The 17,583-nt window shown below is 39.6% G+C and overlaps 1 protein-coding gene across 1 annotated transcript in view; it reads right to left on the bottom strand.

Annotated features, from left to right (window-relative positions):
* The window catches only part of SEC11A (SEC11 homolog A, signal peptidase complex subunit), a 39,174-nt gene that overhangs the window by 5,292 nt on the left and 16,299 nt on the right, over positions 1-17,583 (bottom strand). Inside the window, exons 2-4 of the mRNA XM_080808389.1 lie at positions 13,365-13,474; positions 8,179-8,328; positions 2,355-2,474 (exon numbers count right to left, since the gene is read on the bottom strand). Of these exons, the coding sequence (XP_080664515.1) occupies positions 2,355-2,474; positions 8,179-8,328; positions 13,365-13,474 (380 nt within the window). The remainder of the gene's footprint in view (positions 1-2,354; positions 2,475-8,178; positions 8,329-13,364; positions 13,475-17,583) is intronic.

Here is a 17,583-nt window from a genome sequence, read left to right as displayed (position 1 = left end):
TTCACACACACACATACACACACACAGAAACAGTCAAAGCATCTACCTATAAGAGACCAGCTAAATAAAAATATGGTCTATCCATTCTATGGAATAGCATATAGCTATGAAAATGATGATACGGAGATACGTCTTTCAATTTGTAAAAATACTGAAAACTTTGGGGATATAAAAGTGTTATAAACAGCGTGACTATCTCTCCTCACACATAAAATGTGTTTCTGTATATATACATACATATGTTATCTGCATCCTTTACATAAAGACTAAAAGAACCTAAACCAAAAAGTTACAGAGGGGGAGGGGAAGGAGAGCTGTGACTTTGCCTTAAAAAAAAAAAAAAAGATTTTGGGGTACCTGGGTGGCTCAGTGGGTTAAAGCCTCTGCCTTCAGCTCGGGTCATGATCCCAGGGTCCTGGGATCAAGCCCCAAATCGGGCTCTCTGCTCAGCAGGGAGCCTGCTTCCTCCTCTCTATCTGCCTGCCTCTCTGCCTCCTTGTGGTCTGTCAAATAAATAAATAAAATCTTTTTTTTTTTAAAGATTTTATTTTATTTACTTATTTGACAGAGAGAGATCACAAGTAGGCAGAGAGAGAGAGAGGACGAAGCAGGCTCCCTGCCGAGCAGAGAGCCCAATGTGGGACTCGATCCCAGGACCCTGAGATCATGACCTGAGCCGAAGGCAGAGTCTTAACCCACTGAGCCACCGAGGCGCCCAATAAATAAAATCTTAAAAAAAAAAGATTTATTTTAGAGAGAGAAAGAAAGAGAAACTCAAGACTACTCCCTGCTGAGCTCAGAGACTAACACAGGGCTCAATCCCATGACCAGAGCTGAAACCAAATCAGATGCTTAACTGACTGCACCATCCAAATGCTCTTTTACTTTTAGATGACTGTTATTTATGTTTCTACATGAATCTCTACATTACAATTAAAAGAAAAACAAAAAGACTCAACGAGACTGACGAGTCTGAATAATCACATTAGCAGCATCTTGGGCACTGTGGGAGATGGAAGCATCATTTCTCAGAAGCACTGATGATCTGGTTTGTATTATAAAAGTGTGTCTGGGGCACCTGCTGGCTTGGTCGGTGGAGTATGTGACTCTTGATCTCAGGGTTGTAAGCTTGAGCCCGGTGTTGGGTGTAGACATTACTTAAAAATAAATGTAAAAAGTACGTTTAGCTTCAACATAGGAGGTATGCACACAAAAGAAGAGACAAAACACACCGGTGCTTGTTCTGATCCAACCTCTCTGGCCCCAAACCAGCATCTCTCATGCCGTAACTGAAGCAGCTTCTACTCAGTACCACACACTGACTTCTCTGTGGGAGGAGAACTGCTCAGGGCAGTGGCCTGATCTCTAGCAGAATCACTCTGAATACTGTGTCTATAGAAGGAGCAGATGTTCTGACGGGGGTGAGAGCCTGTGAGACATCTGAATAGTGAAAACCAGCAGCTCTGCACTTTCAGAAGTATGATACCAGTAACTCTGGCAAGATGGTTAAGTAAGGGTGGGCTCCAGGGTCGGCCGGCCACTTACCATCTACCATCTTCAGTGTGGCCTTAAATAAGCAACCTACCTCGCGTTTCCTCATCTGTAGAATGGAAATATTAGGGTTGTTTTGTGGTTAAAATGAGGTAATACTTGTGAAGAATTTAGAATGAGTCTCTGGCACACAGGAAGCCCTGGTAAATGTGAGTTATTGTTAATACTATTAATAACATGAAGGTAGTAACAATTCTATTACGTCCTCATGTCAGTAACTTACAATTCCTGTCCTCCACTGATCTGTTCTCCTGATAAAATCTGAAATAAACAGGCTTAATATAACTTTTAAATCATTTGACCCCAATAATTTTAAGGCTAGAAAGAAAAACAGTATGAAATAAACACGGTAAAATTGATTTAGATGAATACTTTCAGTTGCTGATTCAGTAACTACTTAAGAAATACATTTCAAGGAGCAGGATCAATAACTGGTCTAGACCCCCAAACCAGCACGGTTTAGACTCAAGGGTACAAGAGGGTGCCCAATAACATTTCCTTTTTTCTTCCCCTAATAACATTTCTTGAATGAATTAAATAAACGAATTTTTAAAATTGTCACTCCGATCCATCATCTCATCACTAATATTTTACTCTTTTGCTGAACCCCATTTCCTCCCCTCTGGAGCAGTATCCCTCTGGTTTTTGATGCATTTTAAGAAGCTTTTTCAAAGGACACGAGGTGATTTGGTAAAACCAGGGCCAAAACATCATATTTAATTGTGTGTGATCAAACGATATGACTGGGGGCCACATTTCCCGTGCCACGGAAGAGCTCAGTAAATGCTCCCCTTTATACTTACCCCCTTGCTCTCCCCACGACATCTTTCTTCTCTAACCAGTGTTGTCCTTGTTTATAGAGGCCTCTGTCATCAACGGCATTATTATCTCCTTTGGTCAAAAACTTGATATGTCCATTTTGCCTTAAAAGAGCAAGGGGAAATAAAAGTGAGGGAAAGTCAAGTCATCAAGCACGAAATTTCCACAGCACCAAAAATGCTGTGGCACTGTGTATTTTATCATCATTCCGAATATCAAAATGATTATCTACTTAGCTAAGAGGATGTTCCCAGCTGTGTTTATACTAGGGAAAAACCAGAAACAAGCTGAAAGTCTAACATTCAGGAGTTGAAATATGTAAGCATTGAGGACAATGTCACAGAAGAATAGTTAAGTGACGCTGGAAGATAATACACATTTATTAAGTGAAGAAAAACTTAAGACAAATACAGACCACCGATTTTCTGTAAATACAAAAGAGCAAAGGAACACATTAAACTACCCCACATGATATAATCCAAAACAGATACTAAGGAAATGACAGAATAACTTAGTTTCTTCAACCAACAAATTGTGAGGAACAAAGAAAGTTGGAAGAAGAATTTACAGCTTAAGTCAAAAAGATTATAAAGCCTTATCAACCAACTGCAACCAAGGACTTTAAGTGAATCTAGATTCAAACAAACTGTTAAAAAAAAAAAGCTATGACACAATTGGGAATTTGAACAAAGATTGGAAACATAATAATACAAAGGCATGGTTGTTCTTTTTTGGGGTGTAAGCATACTAACTGTAGTTATATGTTTTTTAAAAGCTCATTGCTTATGCTACATAGATATTTACTAATATTTACATATGACATGATATCTAGGATCTGACCCAAATAATACAGGAGGGAGAGTGGAAAGAGGTGGTAGTCGAAGTGTGGCAGAACTGGCCATAAATTCATAATTACTGGGACTGGGTGAGAGCACATGGGAGTTCATTATACAGTTCTGTGTACTTCTATGCACATTAGAAATTCTATTCATTTATTTATATTTTATTTTATTTTTAAGTTGGCCAACATGGCACTTAACATGTCTCTGAGATCGTAAGTTGCAGACTCCACTGACTAAGCCAGCCAGGCACCCCAGAAATTCTCCATATTTAAAAAATAAAATGAGGGACACCTGGGTGGCTCAGTCAGTTAAGTGTCTACCTTCAGCTCAGGTCATGATCCTGGGGTCCTAGGATCAAGTTCCACAACAGGATTCTTGCGCAGAGGGGGCCTGCTGCTACCTTTGCCTGCTGCTCCCCCTGCTTATGCGTGCGCTCTCTCTGACAAATAATAAAATCTTTAAAAAATAAAAGAAAAAATAAGATAGTGAAAAAGATCTAAAGTGATAGACCAAAGTATAAATAGTGGCCATCTATGGCTTTCTTTAGCTTCTAACTTTTCTCTTTACTTCTAATCTTTTTCTTCAAAAACCATACATTGCTTTTACATGCCAGGATTTTTAGGAAAAGCAGTTTACTTGATCAGGAAATTATCAGTTTAATTCTGCTAAAGAACAGGAGGTTGGGGCACCTGGGTGGCTCAGTGGGTTAAGCCTCTGCCTTCGGCTCAGGTCATGATCTCAGGGTCCTGGGATAGAGCTCCGAATTTCAGAGAGCCTGCTTGCCCCCCACCCCCCGCCGCCTGCCTGCCTCTCTGCCTACTTGTGATCTCTGTCAAATAAATAAATAAAATCTTAAAAAAAAAAAAAAAACAGGAAGTTTCTAGTAATTTTAAAATCTAATTGAAAGCAGAGTACATTTTACTGTTTGATAAAGACTCTTAAAACTAATTCAAGTGCGTTTGGGTTAAGTACTATACAAAGAAGAAAGTTAGCCTCAGACTCCTACTGACTAACATCCACTTAGATTCTAAGCCAGAAACTGGTTCACGAGACATGAAATGTGCAGATGAAACTAAATTGGAAGGTTTTGCAAACACCAAAAACAGTTAAGTGCAAAGAGTCACATTAAAAATGAGATTCTAGTTAGAAAAAAATGCAAATATATACAGAGAAAAATAATCCTTAGCTGACAACTCAGTGAGGGAAAGAGTGGCTGAGAACTTCAGGAGAGTAGAAGAGGGCAGGTGCCAAGCGGGAGGAGCAAAAGGCAGGAGCACAGGAAGGAAGAGTGCGCTCGACCAGGACAACGACAGCGAGCCCACGGAAGCAGAACAGGAACGTCAGATTTCACGGAAGGAAATGGGGGGGTGGAGAAGCTCCCCAGGAAAGGACAGGGATGCTCCAGGAGGCTGGGGCTCTCCTCAAAGACTTGATTTGCCAACAAGGCAGACACACACGTGTGCACACACACACACACACCCAAGCTCCCTGATCCGGGACGGTGTCAGGAGACACCACTAGAGCTGGTGAAAAGGCAGGGTCTCCGTCTACGAAAGGGAGCGGCGGCACGGGCTCCTCTTGGAGCCGCTGTCAAACCTACCCCAGCATTTCACCGCTCACCGCCCCAACACGGACTGATGACCCACGCACGAGGGGCGTTCCCCCAGCTACCACGGGGACCAAATATTCAATACCATCCACCTCCAAGGAGCTCTGTGTGCTTGCAGTTTAATGCAACCATCACAATACCGTGATGTTAGCAGGGAAGAATGAATCACTTTCTAGGTAAGAAAAAGTAAGACCCAAAAAGCTAAATGGGTGCAAAACACACTCTCTCCGCCCAGAAAGAGCAAAGCCGAGGACTAAGTCATCCCAACTGCAAATTTTCTCCTGCCAAATATTTGACCACATGCCAGTGTTCACTATCATCAAACCATAATAGGAATTTACTAAGTGCCCCTCAGAGAGGACTATAAAATCAAGCAGGAATTTGTATGTGGGAAAAGCGTCATCATTAAGAGGGACTTGACTAGCAGGCTAATGTGAGGAACTACCCATGAGAATTAAGTCAACTGATAATATTTCAGAGTGATGCCGTCTCTTAAGTGAAAACACAAATCTCGCTACGTCCTAGCTCTTTCCTGACTCGTTTCTGTTGGAAGAAAATGGAAAACAAGAGAGCAGGTAGGGGGAGAAGGACTCAGAGATGTTCCGCCGTCTGCCGGAGCATGTGTGACCTTGCCTGCTGGTGGTGTGTCTCACAGCCCTCTTGGAGGAGCCAGGAATAATAACTACCCTCACCCCCCCCCTTTTTTTTACTAAATTAAAACCACAGTAACTAGACTACAATAAATGCAGGAGGTGGTTGAGCCTTTCTGAAAAATACCATTGACCGCTTTTTCTCGATGTACTACTTACTCCTCCAAACTACCTCCTATTACAAATACTGGAAGTTTCTTAATGTCCCTTATAGAGTATTTTGCCTGAGCTCAGTAGTGCACTAGAGCTAACCCTGGATGACGTGTGCTTTCCCACTGCTTGGTCAGACAATTCAGAGTATAGCGTGTATCCTGTGGAGAACAGGTGGGATGAGGGGATGACCACGCTCGGTGCAAAGACTGGATTCAAACTCATGGGCCCATTACCAACATATTAAGTAGCACTTGGCAAGCTGATCTTTTAGTTTAGGGATTCTTTGCTTATGTGGTAATACCAGGTATATTCTACCATATGTTCATGAGATAAGCATATTACCAATAATTGTATTGAGTAGATCCCAGTGTTATACGGGGGGGGGGGGATGGATATTTATAAAACAAAGAGAGAATTACCCAAAATTTAACATTTTCTCTGGGTGTTAAGGTTGCATGTGATTTCTAGTTGCTATATTTACCAATTTTTTTTTAAGATTTTATTTATTTATTTTACAGAGTGAGAGAGATCACAAGTAGGCAGAGAGACAGGCAGAGAGAGAGGCTCAGCAGAGAGCCTGATGCAGGACTTGATCCCAGGACCCTGGGATCATGACCTGAGCCGAAGGCAGAGGCTTAACCCACTGAGCCACCCAGGCGCCCTACCAATTTTATATAGCATCTTATTATATGCTGTATAATAAGACTATTACAAGATGGAGAGTCAATATATGAAAAAATGACCTTTTTCTGATATTTACAAATTTACAAAGGCACTGGACATAAGAAGCAGGTGGAGAAGGAAGGGAGGAATGAGACCAAAGAGAGAGGTCAGCTGAATGATTCACCTTTCTTCTTCTCAGAGTTCAGGATTTTATTTCTTAAGACAATGTTCAGATGAAAGAAATGAGTTAACAGTGCAAAAATCGGCCTGAAGATGTTCAGGGCACATTTACTAAAGCACTTCCTCCATTCTGGTCATTACTTAGTCTCATACTTAAGAACACTGTTAACACTACTAAATCAAATGATATTCACAATCAGGAAATTTAGTCCCCCCAAAAGCAAAACGGAAATTGGAAGCTTGAGAATATTAACTGCATCTGTTATCTAAGCAGACCTTCAAGTTGAAGGCATCTCAAGAGTCTGAAATGAAATCACCAAAAACCCTAAATCAGTAGTGCTCCCTGCTCTCCGGGGAGCCTGCTCCTCCCTCTGACTGCCACTCCCTCTGCTTGTGCTCTCTCTCTCTCTCTCAAATAAATAAATAAAACCTAAAAAAAAAAAAAAAAAAAAAAGCAACAGTTGACAGTTCCCTCTTCTCTAAGTGGAGAAAATAAATTACTTTAGAGGGTGGGGTAAGAATAAGATACTGTTTATTCAGGGCTCCCTCATTCTCAAGAAGTGAAATCACCGCCTCACTGTTTTCCTTCCCCTCTGGGTGTCCTCCGGGACACTTAGCTTTTCCTTCATTTCTTTCCTTCCTTCCCTCCTGAATGTTTTCTTTAACTAGAAATACTACAGAATTGTAAGGGAGGGAGTAAGGAATATGGAGCTGGACAGGAAAGCATAGGCTCTGAACTCACAGATCTTATAATTCACCTTCCCAAAGCTCTTAATATTGCAGATAAGGAAACAGACCCAGAGAGGGGAGATTTTTTGCTCATTGTTACGCCCCACCTCCACCTCCAGGTGATTCTAAAGGTTTTGCATATGTCCCTTCCAACTCTAAAATGCAAGAGTTTATGTTCAAAAGAATAACTTAGATTTTAAACATTTTCTTTCTTTCTTTTTTAAAGATTTTATTCATTTATTTGACAGAGAGAGAGAATACAAGCAGAGAGAGAGAATACAAGCAGAGGGAGAGAGAGAGAAGCAGGCTGCCTGCTGAGCACAGAGCCTGACTCAGGGCTCAATCCCAGTACCCTGGAATCATGACCTGAGCCAAAGGCAGATGCTTAACTAACTGAGCCACCCAGGCGCCCAGATTTTAGAAATTTTCTTTGGAATTTAGAAATTCCCTGCACTCAGTCAGTGGAGTGTGCAACTCTTGACCTTGAGGTTGTGAGTTTGAGTCCCATGCTGGGTGTAGAGATTACATAAAATTTTAAAAGAAAAAGAATTTTTCTTTAGAATTTGAAAAAGTTGGTAAATTTATTCTTATTGGATATGTCTGTCAGATTGCCATACAGCTTTTTGTTGTTGTTTTTTTTTTAAGGATTAGGTAGGGCTACCTCATCAATTACACTTAAAAGATTCTGTTTGGAATCAACCTTCATGTAGTTTTTTGGGGGTGATACACAGGGCTATGGATCTCACTGGGAAGTAAAAGGAAACCAAGAAAAACTTCCAGAAAAAGTTTCAGAGAAATGAATTAATGAACAACTATTTAGTTTTCCAAATGTTCACCAAACCTTCAGATATTCATAAAAATGGATTGGAAGAAGGACTACACATTTCCCACTCTTCTTATTCTTCAGGTTATCAAAATTAAACACTGCAAACACTAAAACATGTAAAGATCTAAAAACAGAGAAGATACAGTCTGCACATACTTTTCATGAATCTTCAAGACTCGGTGAACTATAGGAATCTCTCGTCCTTCTATCCTAAAAACAACAATTTCTCCCACTCGGATGGGATCTTCAACTCGATTTGTTAGAAAGAGAAGATCTCCTCTATGAAATGCTGGCTCCATGCTGCCACTAGGAGGGAGAGAAGAATAGAAAACAAAAACTGTGAGATTAAATTTACTTTCAAAATCAGATACTCAACAAAACAATCGTAAGTATCACCCTTGGAGTATACTCAATACTTTAACAAATGTATCAGCATTGACGTGTGTTGTTCCCAAAACATGGTTTCCACAGACTAATGAGTTATACAAAAGTTTCTTTAGTTTTTAGCCTTTACTGACTAGATCTGTTTCAAGCATTACTATTCAAAGGAGCTTAAATCTTGAAAAGGGCAGTGTTACTAATTCCTTAACCTTTTAGAATTTCAAGTGACAAATGGAATATAAAAGAATGAACTTTATAATCACTGCCCTTATTCTCACCTCATCTGAAAACACTAAACACATTCAAATATTCAAATGAGAGCTGGATCGCCTTCTGCCATTTATAAAGATACAGACCAAGATGACCTTACAGTTTTGATTTGAAGAAGGAAAAACAGTTCATCAAGTCAAAGACTAGTCAGCTACAGAGATAAAACTTCTGTTAATAACTTACTTATTTTAAAAAGAAACACAAGAAAGAAAATCAGAAAAAATGCAGAGATTTTTGTTTAAGAATTTCAGAAACGAGGAAAGGCTTCAATTCCATGGTAATGAGGACAAACTTCTAGAGTGTTTTCTCACCTCTCCCCTGTTCTACCCTATACCAAGTTCTTCAAAGAGTCCAAGATATTTGCACTAATTAATGAACCTTTTCTTGCTATGAAGAAGTAGCCCAACAGTATTGTTTTCTGAAACTCAAGCTCTAGTTTTCAGTAATAGATTTACTAAGAGAAAAATAGATAAGGGTTTAAATCCAATATAGGAATAACGAAGAAGTCCAAACATTTCCATATAAGACCCTGGTACCTCAACATAAGAGAATATGGCAGTCATTCCCAAACTTACTAGAATCACCCAGGGAACTTAAAAAAATAAATAAATAAAAATAAAAATCCCGCTGTCTAGGTCATAGCTCCAGCCATTTACATCAGAATGCCTGGGGATGGAAGGCAGACATCAGTATTTTGTAAAGACCCCAGGTGACTCCAATATATAGCAGTATATAGGAAACCCCTGGGGACATGGATTTTCAGTACATGTTTATTCTTAAAACTTTTGTTAAGATTCTTCAGGGTACAGTGAGTTCCCTTTTTTAGAAGTTGTTCTGAAAATAGGACATGTGTTTGGTGAAAATATTAGAGAAAGTATTTGAGACCTGTGGTTTTCAAGTTTTTCCTTTGACTTTTAAAATCAGTGACATCCTTTGTTTAAATAAAACCTTGCTTGAAAATTATATCAATAAAATAGATATAAACAATATAAAATATAAAAATATAAAATATAAAATATAAATATAAAAATATAATATAAAAATATAAATATAAAAATATAAAATATAAAAAAAACCAAGCTGAGCAGCTATTGTTTAATGGCTCATTTTTATTGAGCACTTACTGAGTACAAAGTGCCATTCTAAGTTGTTTTTTTTTAAATAATCTTCAGAACTCTATGATGTAGATACTCTTATTATCCCAACTTTATGGACAAGGAGATTGAGGCTTAGAAAGTTGTAAGGTTATAAATAAAAAAAAAATGTTAAAGGTAAGATTTGAACAGAATCCACTCTCACTCTTAAGAGTCACCTGACTCTTAAGCCGCTCTAGAGTTTTCAGCAGGGAATTTCATAATCACATTTACATTTAAGATTCATCACTTCAGAAGATATAGAGTATGTAGAGGACATCTAAGTAACTATCAAATTAATGAGTAAACCAGAAAAGATCAGAAGGTAGACTGGGAGACCAGCTGTCCAGGCTATTACTTATAATTGAATTCTTGGCAATCATTAATTGTGTTATTAAAAATATGGACACAGGAGAATCGTAAGGAGACACATAAAGAAAAGGACGCACATACAGAATTACGCCAATCACGTAAGAAGTAATAGACATGAAAAAAGAGACTAAAATGTTAGTAGTGATTATATCCCAGAACTATGGGAAACTTCATTTCATTTAGATTTTTTTCTATGTTTTCAATATTTCATATAACAAAAATATATTAACTTTTTCAGATTATAAAAGCATATTTTTAAAGGTCACTACAACAACCCAGGCAGGAAATGAGGAGGGCCTGAAATAGAACAACAGTAGAGAAGACAACTATAAAGTAGAAGAGACAACGAAAATAACAAAATCTGATGGTCAATCGGATAGGACAGGAAGGGGTGATCAAGGATGACTCCTGGATTTTTAACAATGGCGATGGAGCAGATGGCAATGACCGTCACAGAAAAAGGAGGAAGGAGAACAGGTGTGTGGGAAAAGGAGATGAATTTTACTTTTATTACATGGAGTTTCTTTTTATTTTATTTTATTTATTTATTTGACAGAGAGAGTCACAGTAAGAAAGGGAACACAAGCAGGGGGAGTGAGAGAGGGAGAAGCAGACTTCGTGCCGAGCAAGGAGCCTGATGCGGGGCTCGACCCCAGGACCCTGAGACCGTGACCTAACTGAAGCAGATGTTTAATGACTGAGCCACCCAGGCGGTCCCATAACATGGAGTTTCAAGTGCCCCGTCAACATTCAGATGATGTCCAGTGTAGGGAGAAAACAAGAGTCTAGATTTCAGGGAAGAAAGCTGGATAAGAAATAAAAAGATTTAAAAATTCAGATACAGGGGTGCCTGTATCTGTATCAGTGGGTTAAGCACTGCCTTCAGCTCAGGTCATTTCAGGGTCCTGGGATCGAGCCCCTCATTGGGTTCTCAGCTAAAGGTAATCACTCATCTTAACCAACTGAGCCACCCAGGTACCCCAATAAATCAATCTTAAAAACAGGGCGCCTGGGTGGCTCAGTGGGTTAAGCGTCCGCCTTCAGCTTAGGTCATGATCTCAGGGTCCTGGGATCGAGCCCTGCATCGGGCTCTCTGCTCAGCGGGGAGCCTGCTTCCCCCTCTCTCTGCCTCTCTGCCTACTTGTGATCTCTCTCTCTGTCAAATAAATAAATAAAATCTTAAAAAAAAAAGAAAAAAGAAATCTTAAAAACAAAAACAAAACAGTGTACAGTGAGAGGACCATTAAAGAAATACACTGGGGGACACTTTTTAAACGTTAAATTATTAGTAAACTTTTTACCACTGCCTGACTAAAATTTTAAAATGAATACATCAATTGTAAATTTTATAAGAAGCTATACATAGACCACTTAAATATTTTTAAACTGACTTCAGCTCTACAAAGGAGAAAAAAAAAGTTTTGAACGTTCACTGAAACTCCAGTTAGAAAAATAAATAAAGTATTTGCCTTCACCTGGAACTAATATAACACTATGTGTTAAATATTGGAATTTAAAAAATAAATATGTATTTTTTAAAAAGTTATTTGTCTTTATCCCCAGTGACTTCACAAAAGTCCTAAAAGTGGATTCTCAGTTAACCTGAACCCTCTGAGGCATATTCAGTTCCAGGTAATTATTATATTCCTCGAAATTAATGAAACCCAGGCCGCCTGGTTTTACTCGGTCACCCAGTCACGCACATTACCTTTCTCTAATGACTGCTCCTTCTAGTCTTAACCAGATTCCCTCCCACTAGGACCTGGTCTCTTTAAATTTTCCTTTCTTTATTCCACATTGGTAATCAGAAAAACTTAGTATACAAACAAACCTCCCTGCGAAATAACTTGTACAAACACCACTTTTAAGCCCCAATTTCCAGCCGCAGCAGAAGTGAACTGTTTTCAGGACCACCGTGTTGAACAGGTCCTCAGCCGAATCCCCTGCTCACTCCAACATCCCCAGCTTACAGGCTATTAGACTGTCCTTAAGCATCTCCACTGAAGGGAACTCAATCTGAAATAATCCCAGAAGAATCCCTAAAAGAAGCCTCCCCTAGGCCCTCGCTCTCTCCACCTTTTCCCCACAGTGCCAATTAGTGTGGCTTCTCCTTCTGTCAGTGTTTAAAGCCAAAGCTCTCCACTGAATTTAAAACTGTCTGGCAACTTGGGGCCACGTCTCTGTACTCCCAGAGTAGTACATTAAATGCTTTCCCAGCTTATAAAACACATACACGCCTTTGGATGTGTAAAGTCACAGCTGGACATGTTCACTAATAAACACAGAACAAAGGTATGAGTAAGAGTAGGCGTAAGGTAAGAGTAAGACGCTGGAGAGCCAGTGCCTTGCTGGGGAAGCACTTGATGCCGATGTATGCAAATCCCAAGATGACAATGAAGAAACCAAACTGATCTTGTTAAGGGCAAAGTACTGTTATCTATGCTGTAGATGACATTAATGATTATTTTATATTTATACACAGCTATCTCCAGAAAAGATCTGAAATAGCTTGTATAAGTAAGCCCCAAATTAGATGAAACTATAATGATTCAATTACACAACCAAGTGGTAATTATCCAAAAAGGAGTTAGTTACTAAATCTGGTTTTTAAATCACTAGAGTATGAGTTCAAGGGTAGAGAAGGAAGTACGGTGGGCAAAGATTCAGTACTGTCACTTTAAGAGGCAGCATTAATGTCTTCAAAATTCCAGAAGTCTGTTTAGAAGTGATATTTAAAGGTCAGCAGGAAACCTGGAAATAATTAGTGATGCTTCGGTACTGACACTGAGAACATGCTGCAGAAAAACTCTTAATTAATTTGTCGAGATGATACCTAATCTAGCAAACTAACAACTAATAGCCAGCCCAATGCATCAAAATGAGGAATAGAAGAAGACAGAATTATCTCAGGAAAATACAGCACATTAGAACACTTTCTTACAAGATGTACCAAAAATAAAACTCACATAGTAAACGTTTTGGAGAAAAGTCATGAGCCCGTTGGGGTCTGAATCCTAAGTGACTAACAAGGCTGCGCATTTCTCACAGTTGAAAAATGGTAACTGATTTTCTCTCAGGCCCGAAAGCATGGTTTCCCAAAAAATACAATAGTTATCCAATTTCTCAATTTTTTCCTCAAGTAATGCCATGCAATTCCATGCCTTGAAAAGAAAAATTAATCGTTACCTGAGCACCACTACAATTGGACTTTCACTTCCAGTTATGACCATTAGCCCCTTCCAGATCATTAGTGCCGACGAGACAATCATTCCAAAATTTAGGACTTGATAATACAGCTGTAAGAACAAAAGAGAAGAAAGGAGATCCATAATTATCCCCACTCAAGAAAGTAACAGAGTAGTATCGATTTAAAAGTTTAACAAAGAAAATGTTTCAGGTAGTACTATTAAGGCAGCTGAAGTTCTACAACATTCTTTAAAATACTGTAATAATTACACCGTCGGCATCCAGCACAGCCAATAACCCTTAACACCCAATAACCCTTCTCCCGTTTGGTCGCTCAATGTGTTACCATTACATAACAACTTGTGTTCAAAACTCTTCATAGATGTTATTTCATTTAGGTTTCACCACAATTCACCTTAAGTTCACTCACATCTGTGATACCTACCACTGTTTCTCAACTCCTCTGGGACTTACTTTTCTACAGTGTTTATCCCTTGACAACAATGGGCTATTCCATGGGATTTAACTCCCCTCCTCATCTTACAGTTGAGGAAGCTTAGTCTCAGACAGAGAAAATGACTTCGCCAAAGTCATACAGCAGATCAGTCACATAATTAGGACTTGAAAGCCAGCCTTTTCTGTCTTACTAAATTTCCACTACTTGACAAATTGTAAGATTCTGCCTCAAAAAGCAGATATGACACCAGAAAGGCATTTCAGGCGAGAGAAATAATGGGAGCTTACTGTGTTGGACTAAGGCTGAGTAAGAGGATGATTGACTCATTTTTTGTTATTTTAAAAAATATACGTGCGGGGCACCTGGGTGGCTCAGTGGGTTAAGCCTCTGCCTTCGGCTCAGGTCATGATCTCAGGGTCCTGGGATCGAGCCCCACATCGGGCTCTCTGCTCAGCAGGGAGCCTGCTTCCCCCTCTCTCTGCCTGCCTATCTGCCTACTTGAGATCTCTCTCTCTCTCAATCTGTGTGTCAAATAAATAAATAAAATTAAAAAAATATATATACGTGCATGTGGACACTCTGCAAGACAACTGTTCTAGTCTTCAAAAATTCAATGTCATGAAAATAAAGGTAGGAGACTGTTCTAGATCAAAAAGGACTACAGAGACATAACCAAATGTAATGCACAAACTTTGACTGGATCTTGGTTCAAAAGGACAAAATGCATATAAGAAAAAATTCCCAACTATTGAAGACATTTTGGGGGTGCCTGGCTGGCTTAGTTGGTAGAGCAAGCAACTACTGACCTCGGGGTCGCCAGTTCAAGCCCCACACTGGCCGTAGGGACTACTTAAAAAAAAAATAGGAGATGTTTTGGGGTCGGTTGGGGAAACTCAAACATGAAATGATACTAGGAAATTAGTGTTAATTTTCTTAGGTATGACAATAGTATTATGGTTATGTAGGATACTGAATGCTAGTCGTAGTTAGCCAACAGGAGTAGTTGGGGGTGAACTGTCATATCTGCAATCCGTTTCAAACGATTCAGAAAAAAAAATTATATGCACACATAAGTACACATGGAGCAAGTATGGCAAAATGCTAACAACTGCTGAATCGATGTGGTAGCTTACAGGTGTTTGTGTACTAGTCTTTCAATTTTTTTCAGCCTTATTGAGATATAATTGACAAATTAAAATGTAAGTTTTTTTTTTAAAGTAGGATACATGTCCCAAGTGGGCTTGAACTCAAAACCCTGAGATCAAGAGTTGCATGCTCTACCAACTAAGCCAGCCAGGTGCCTCCAAAGTATAAGATATTTCAAGTGTATAACATGAGGGAGCGTCTGGGTGGCTCAGCTGATTAAATGTTTGACTCCTGATTTCAGCTAAGGTCATGATCTCAGGGTCCTGGTTTTGAGCCCCACACTAGGCTCCGTGCTGGGCATGGAGCCTGCTTGGGATTCTCTCTCTTCCTCTTCCTTTTCCCCTCCCTCCCCACCCTGCATAAGTGGATCTTTAAAAAAAAAAAAAGATAGACATGAGGATCTGATATATGTATACCCTGTAAAAGGGTTCCCCCATGGAGGGGGAACACATCCACTGCCTCACATAACAGCCCCTTCTGGCAGGGGAAGGAGGTTAGGTCTTTCGATTTTTCTTGAAACAAAGGTATAGGGGCACCTGGGTAGCTCAGTCGTTAAGCGGCTGCGTTTGGCTCAGGTCATGATCCTGGGGTCCTGGGATTAAGCCCTGAATTGGGCTGCTTGCTCAGCATGGAGCCGGCTTCTCCCTCTCCCTCTGCCCTCCCGCCCCCGCTTGTCCGCTCTCTCTCTCCTCTCTCTCTGTCAAATAAATAAACGAAATCTTAAAAAACAAATAAACAAACAAACAAAGGTATACAAAACTGGAAGAACATAAATATTTGAGTGGTTACATCTGGGGCTACAATACTAGCCCAGTTGGTGTCATTTTGTTTATCTATATTTTCTACTTTTACAATTTTTATTTCTATCAAAATATAATTTAAAAACCAGCCATTATCCTGGTCATGGGAGGCCACCCCAACAATCATTGTTGTCTCTTTTAACGGTTTCTTGCGTTATTTATCCTCATGCTCCTAAAAACTAATTTTACTCCTATTTTAGTTGCCCTAGACGAAAATATGAACACTTTCTAACAGACACAAAATATTTCCTATTCTGTGAATAATGGAATAATAGGAGCATACAGGTATAATCTGATACCTAGTTTGACATTCCCAACTGGGGACATTTCTTCCCATTCACAGGGAAGGAAACTGAGGCACAGAGAGGCTAAGTGGTATGCTCACAGCTGCACAGCTATTGGCAGGCAAAGCAGCAACCATCAGAACGCACGTCTCCTAAATTCTACCTCTTCAAGATGGTACACCTTTTTAAAAGATCCAAAAAAAAAAAAAAAAAAGGTCCTTTCGCTCAGAAAACAGAATTGAGGAAGTGGAGTGGGAGAGTTAGAAGCAAGAAAGCTAATTTCTAAGAAGTAATTCTGGCTAACGAGTGGATAAACAGACAGGAATTCAGCTAAAGGCCCTACTTTCCAAACTTATGATCCTGAAAAATCACCTACAGTATTGGTTAGAACAGCAAAATCTGCACCCCACCCCTAAGTCTCTGGGGGAAGGGCTGTGAGATTCCACATCAACTACCAAATATAAAATATAGCTCCACGATTCCTCACCTGGGGGTCAGACAGGTTTCTTATTTCAAAACTGGCCAGATTTTGAAAAGGTAACCCTTACATGTACATATTTACATAACATCCCTGACAGGGTATATGGCAATATCCCATAATCAACCGTGTTAATATTTCTGCAGCAAAACATTAAAAATTCACACTGAAATAAATGAAATCTAAAAATAGCCACAGGTATATCAATTCAGGTCTGTTTCATTGATGAAAATCTTTCCATTTTCAGAAGGGTACCAAGGTAGCATTCTCAGAACAGGTGTGGGATACCTAATAACTATTCTTTAAAAGAAAAACGAGAGACAAAAATTACAACTTCCCAGGTCCCTGCAAGGAGGTCACTATTCTCCCCATAATTAGCCTTCTCTTCTCCCTCAGACTGGTAATACTACCTTTCACTATAGAGTCATTGTTGTGAAATGTATCTAATCACCAAAATCACCCCCATCATTCTTCTTAGTGAGAAAGAGGTTTAAAGTCCCCCGCTGTGTATACCCGGTATATTCCTTAAAATGTGCCTACCTGCACACTGCTAAGTCAGTCTGTGAGCCAAAACCTAGACAGAAGCACACTATTTGCTGAAACAAATACTGCAAAAGTCTGAAAAATGTCATATTCTTCTTCCTTTCTTTTCCCCCTTTTTTCCTACCAACAGTCTACTCAGAAGACAAACACATGGCCTCCCCGGCTCCTCCTTTCTTTACTACTACATCTGAAGACTCATGAATATACATGATCACAAAAAGGGCTGTCTCTTTCTGGTATTAGCAGAAATAAGGTGGTGGCTACCTAACCTCCTACCATTTGGCAACATCATGCTAACTATGGATTGAGCCCAGCATCGGGCTCTCTGCTCAGCCAGGAGCCTGCTTCCTCCTCTCTCTCTGCCTGCCTCTCTGCCTACTTGTGATCTCTGTCTGTCAAATAAATAAATAAAATTTAAAAAAATTAAAAAAAAAAAAGACATTGTGACATATGTAGAAAAACAAACCACAGAAGTGAATAGCCCTGTCACTGTTTCTAAGAAGTAACTGGA

This window comes from Martes martes (genome assembly GCF_963455335.1).
Source record: "Martes martes genome assembly, chromosome: 7".
Lineage (NCBI taxonomy): Eukaryota > Metazoa > Chordata > Mammalia > Carnivora > Mustelidae > Martes > Martes martes.
The sequence above is the reverse complement of the archived record's forward strand: the minus strand, read 5'-3'. Positions and strand labels throughout refer to the sequence as shown.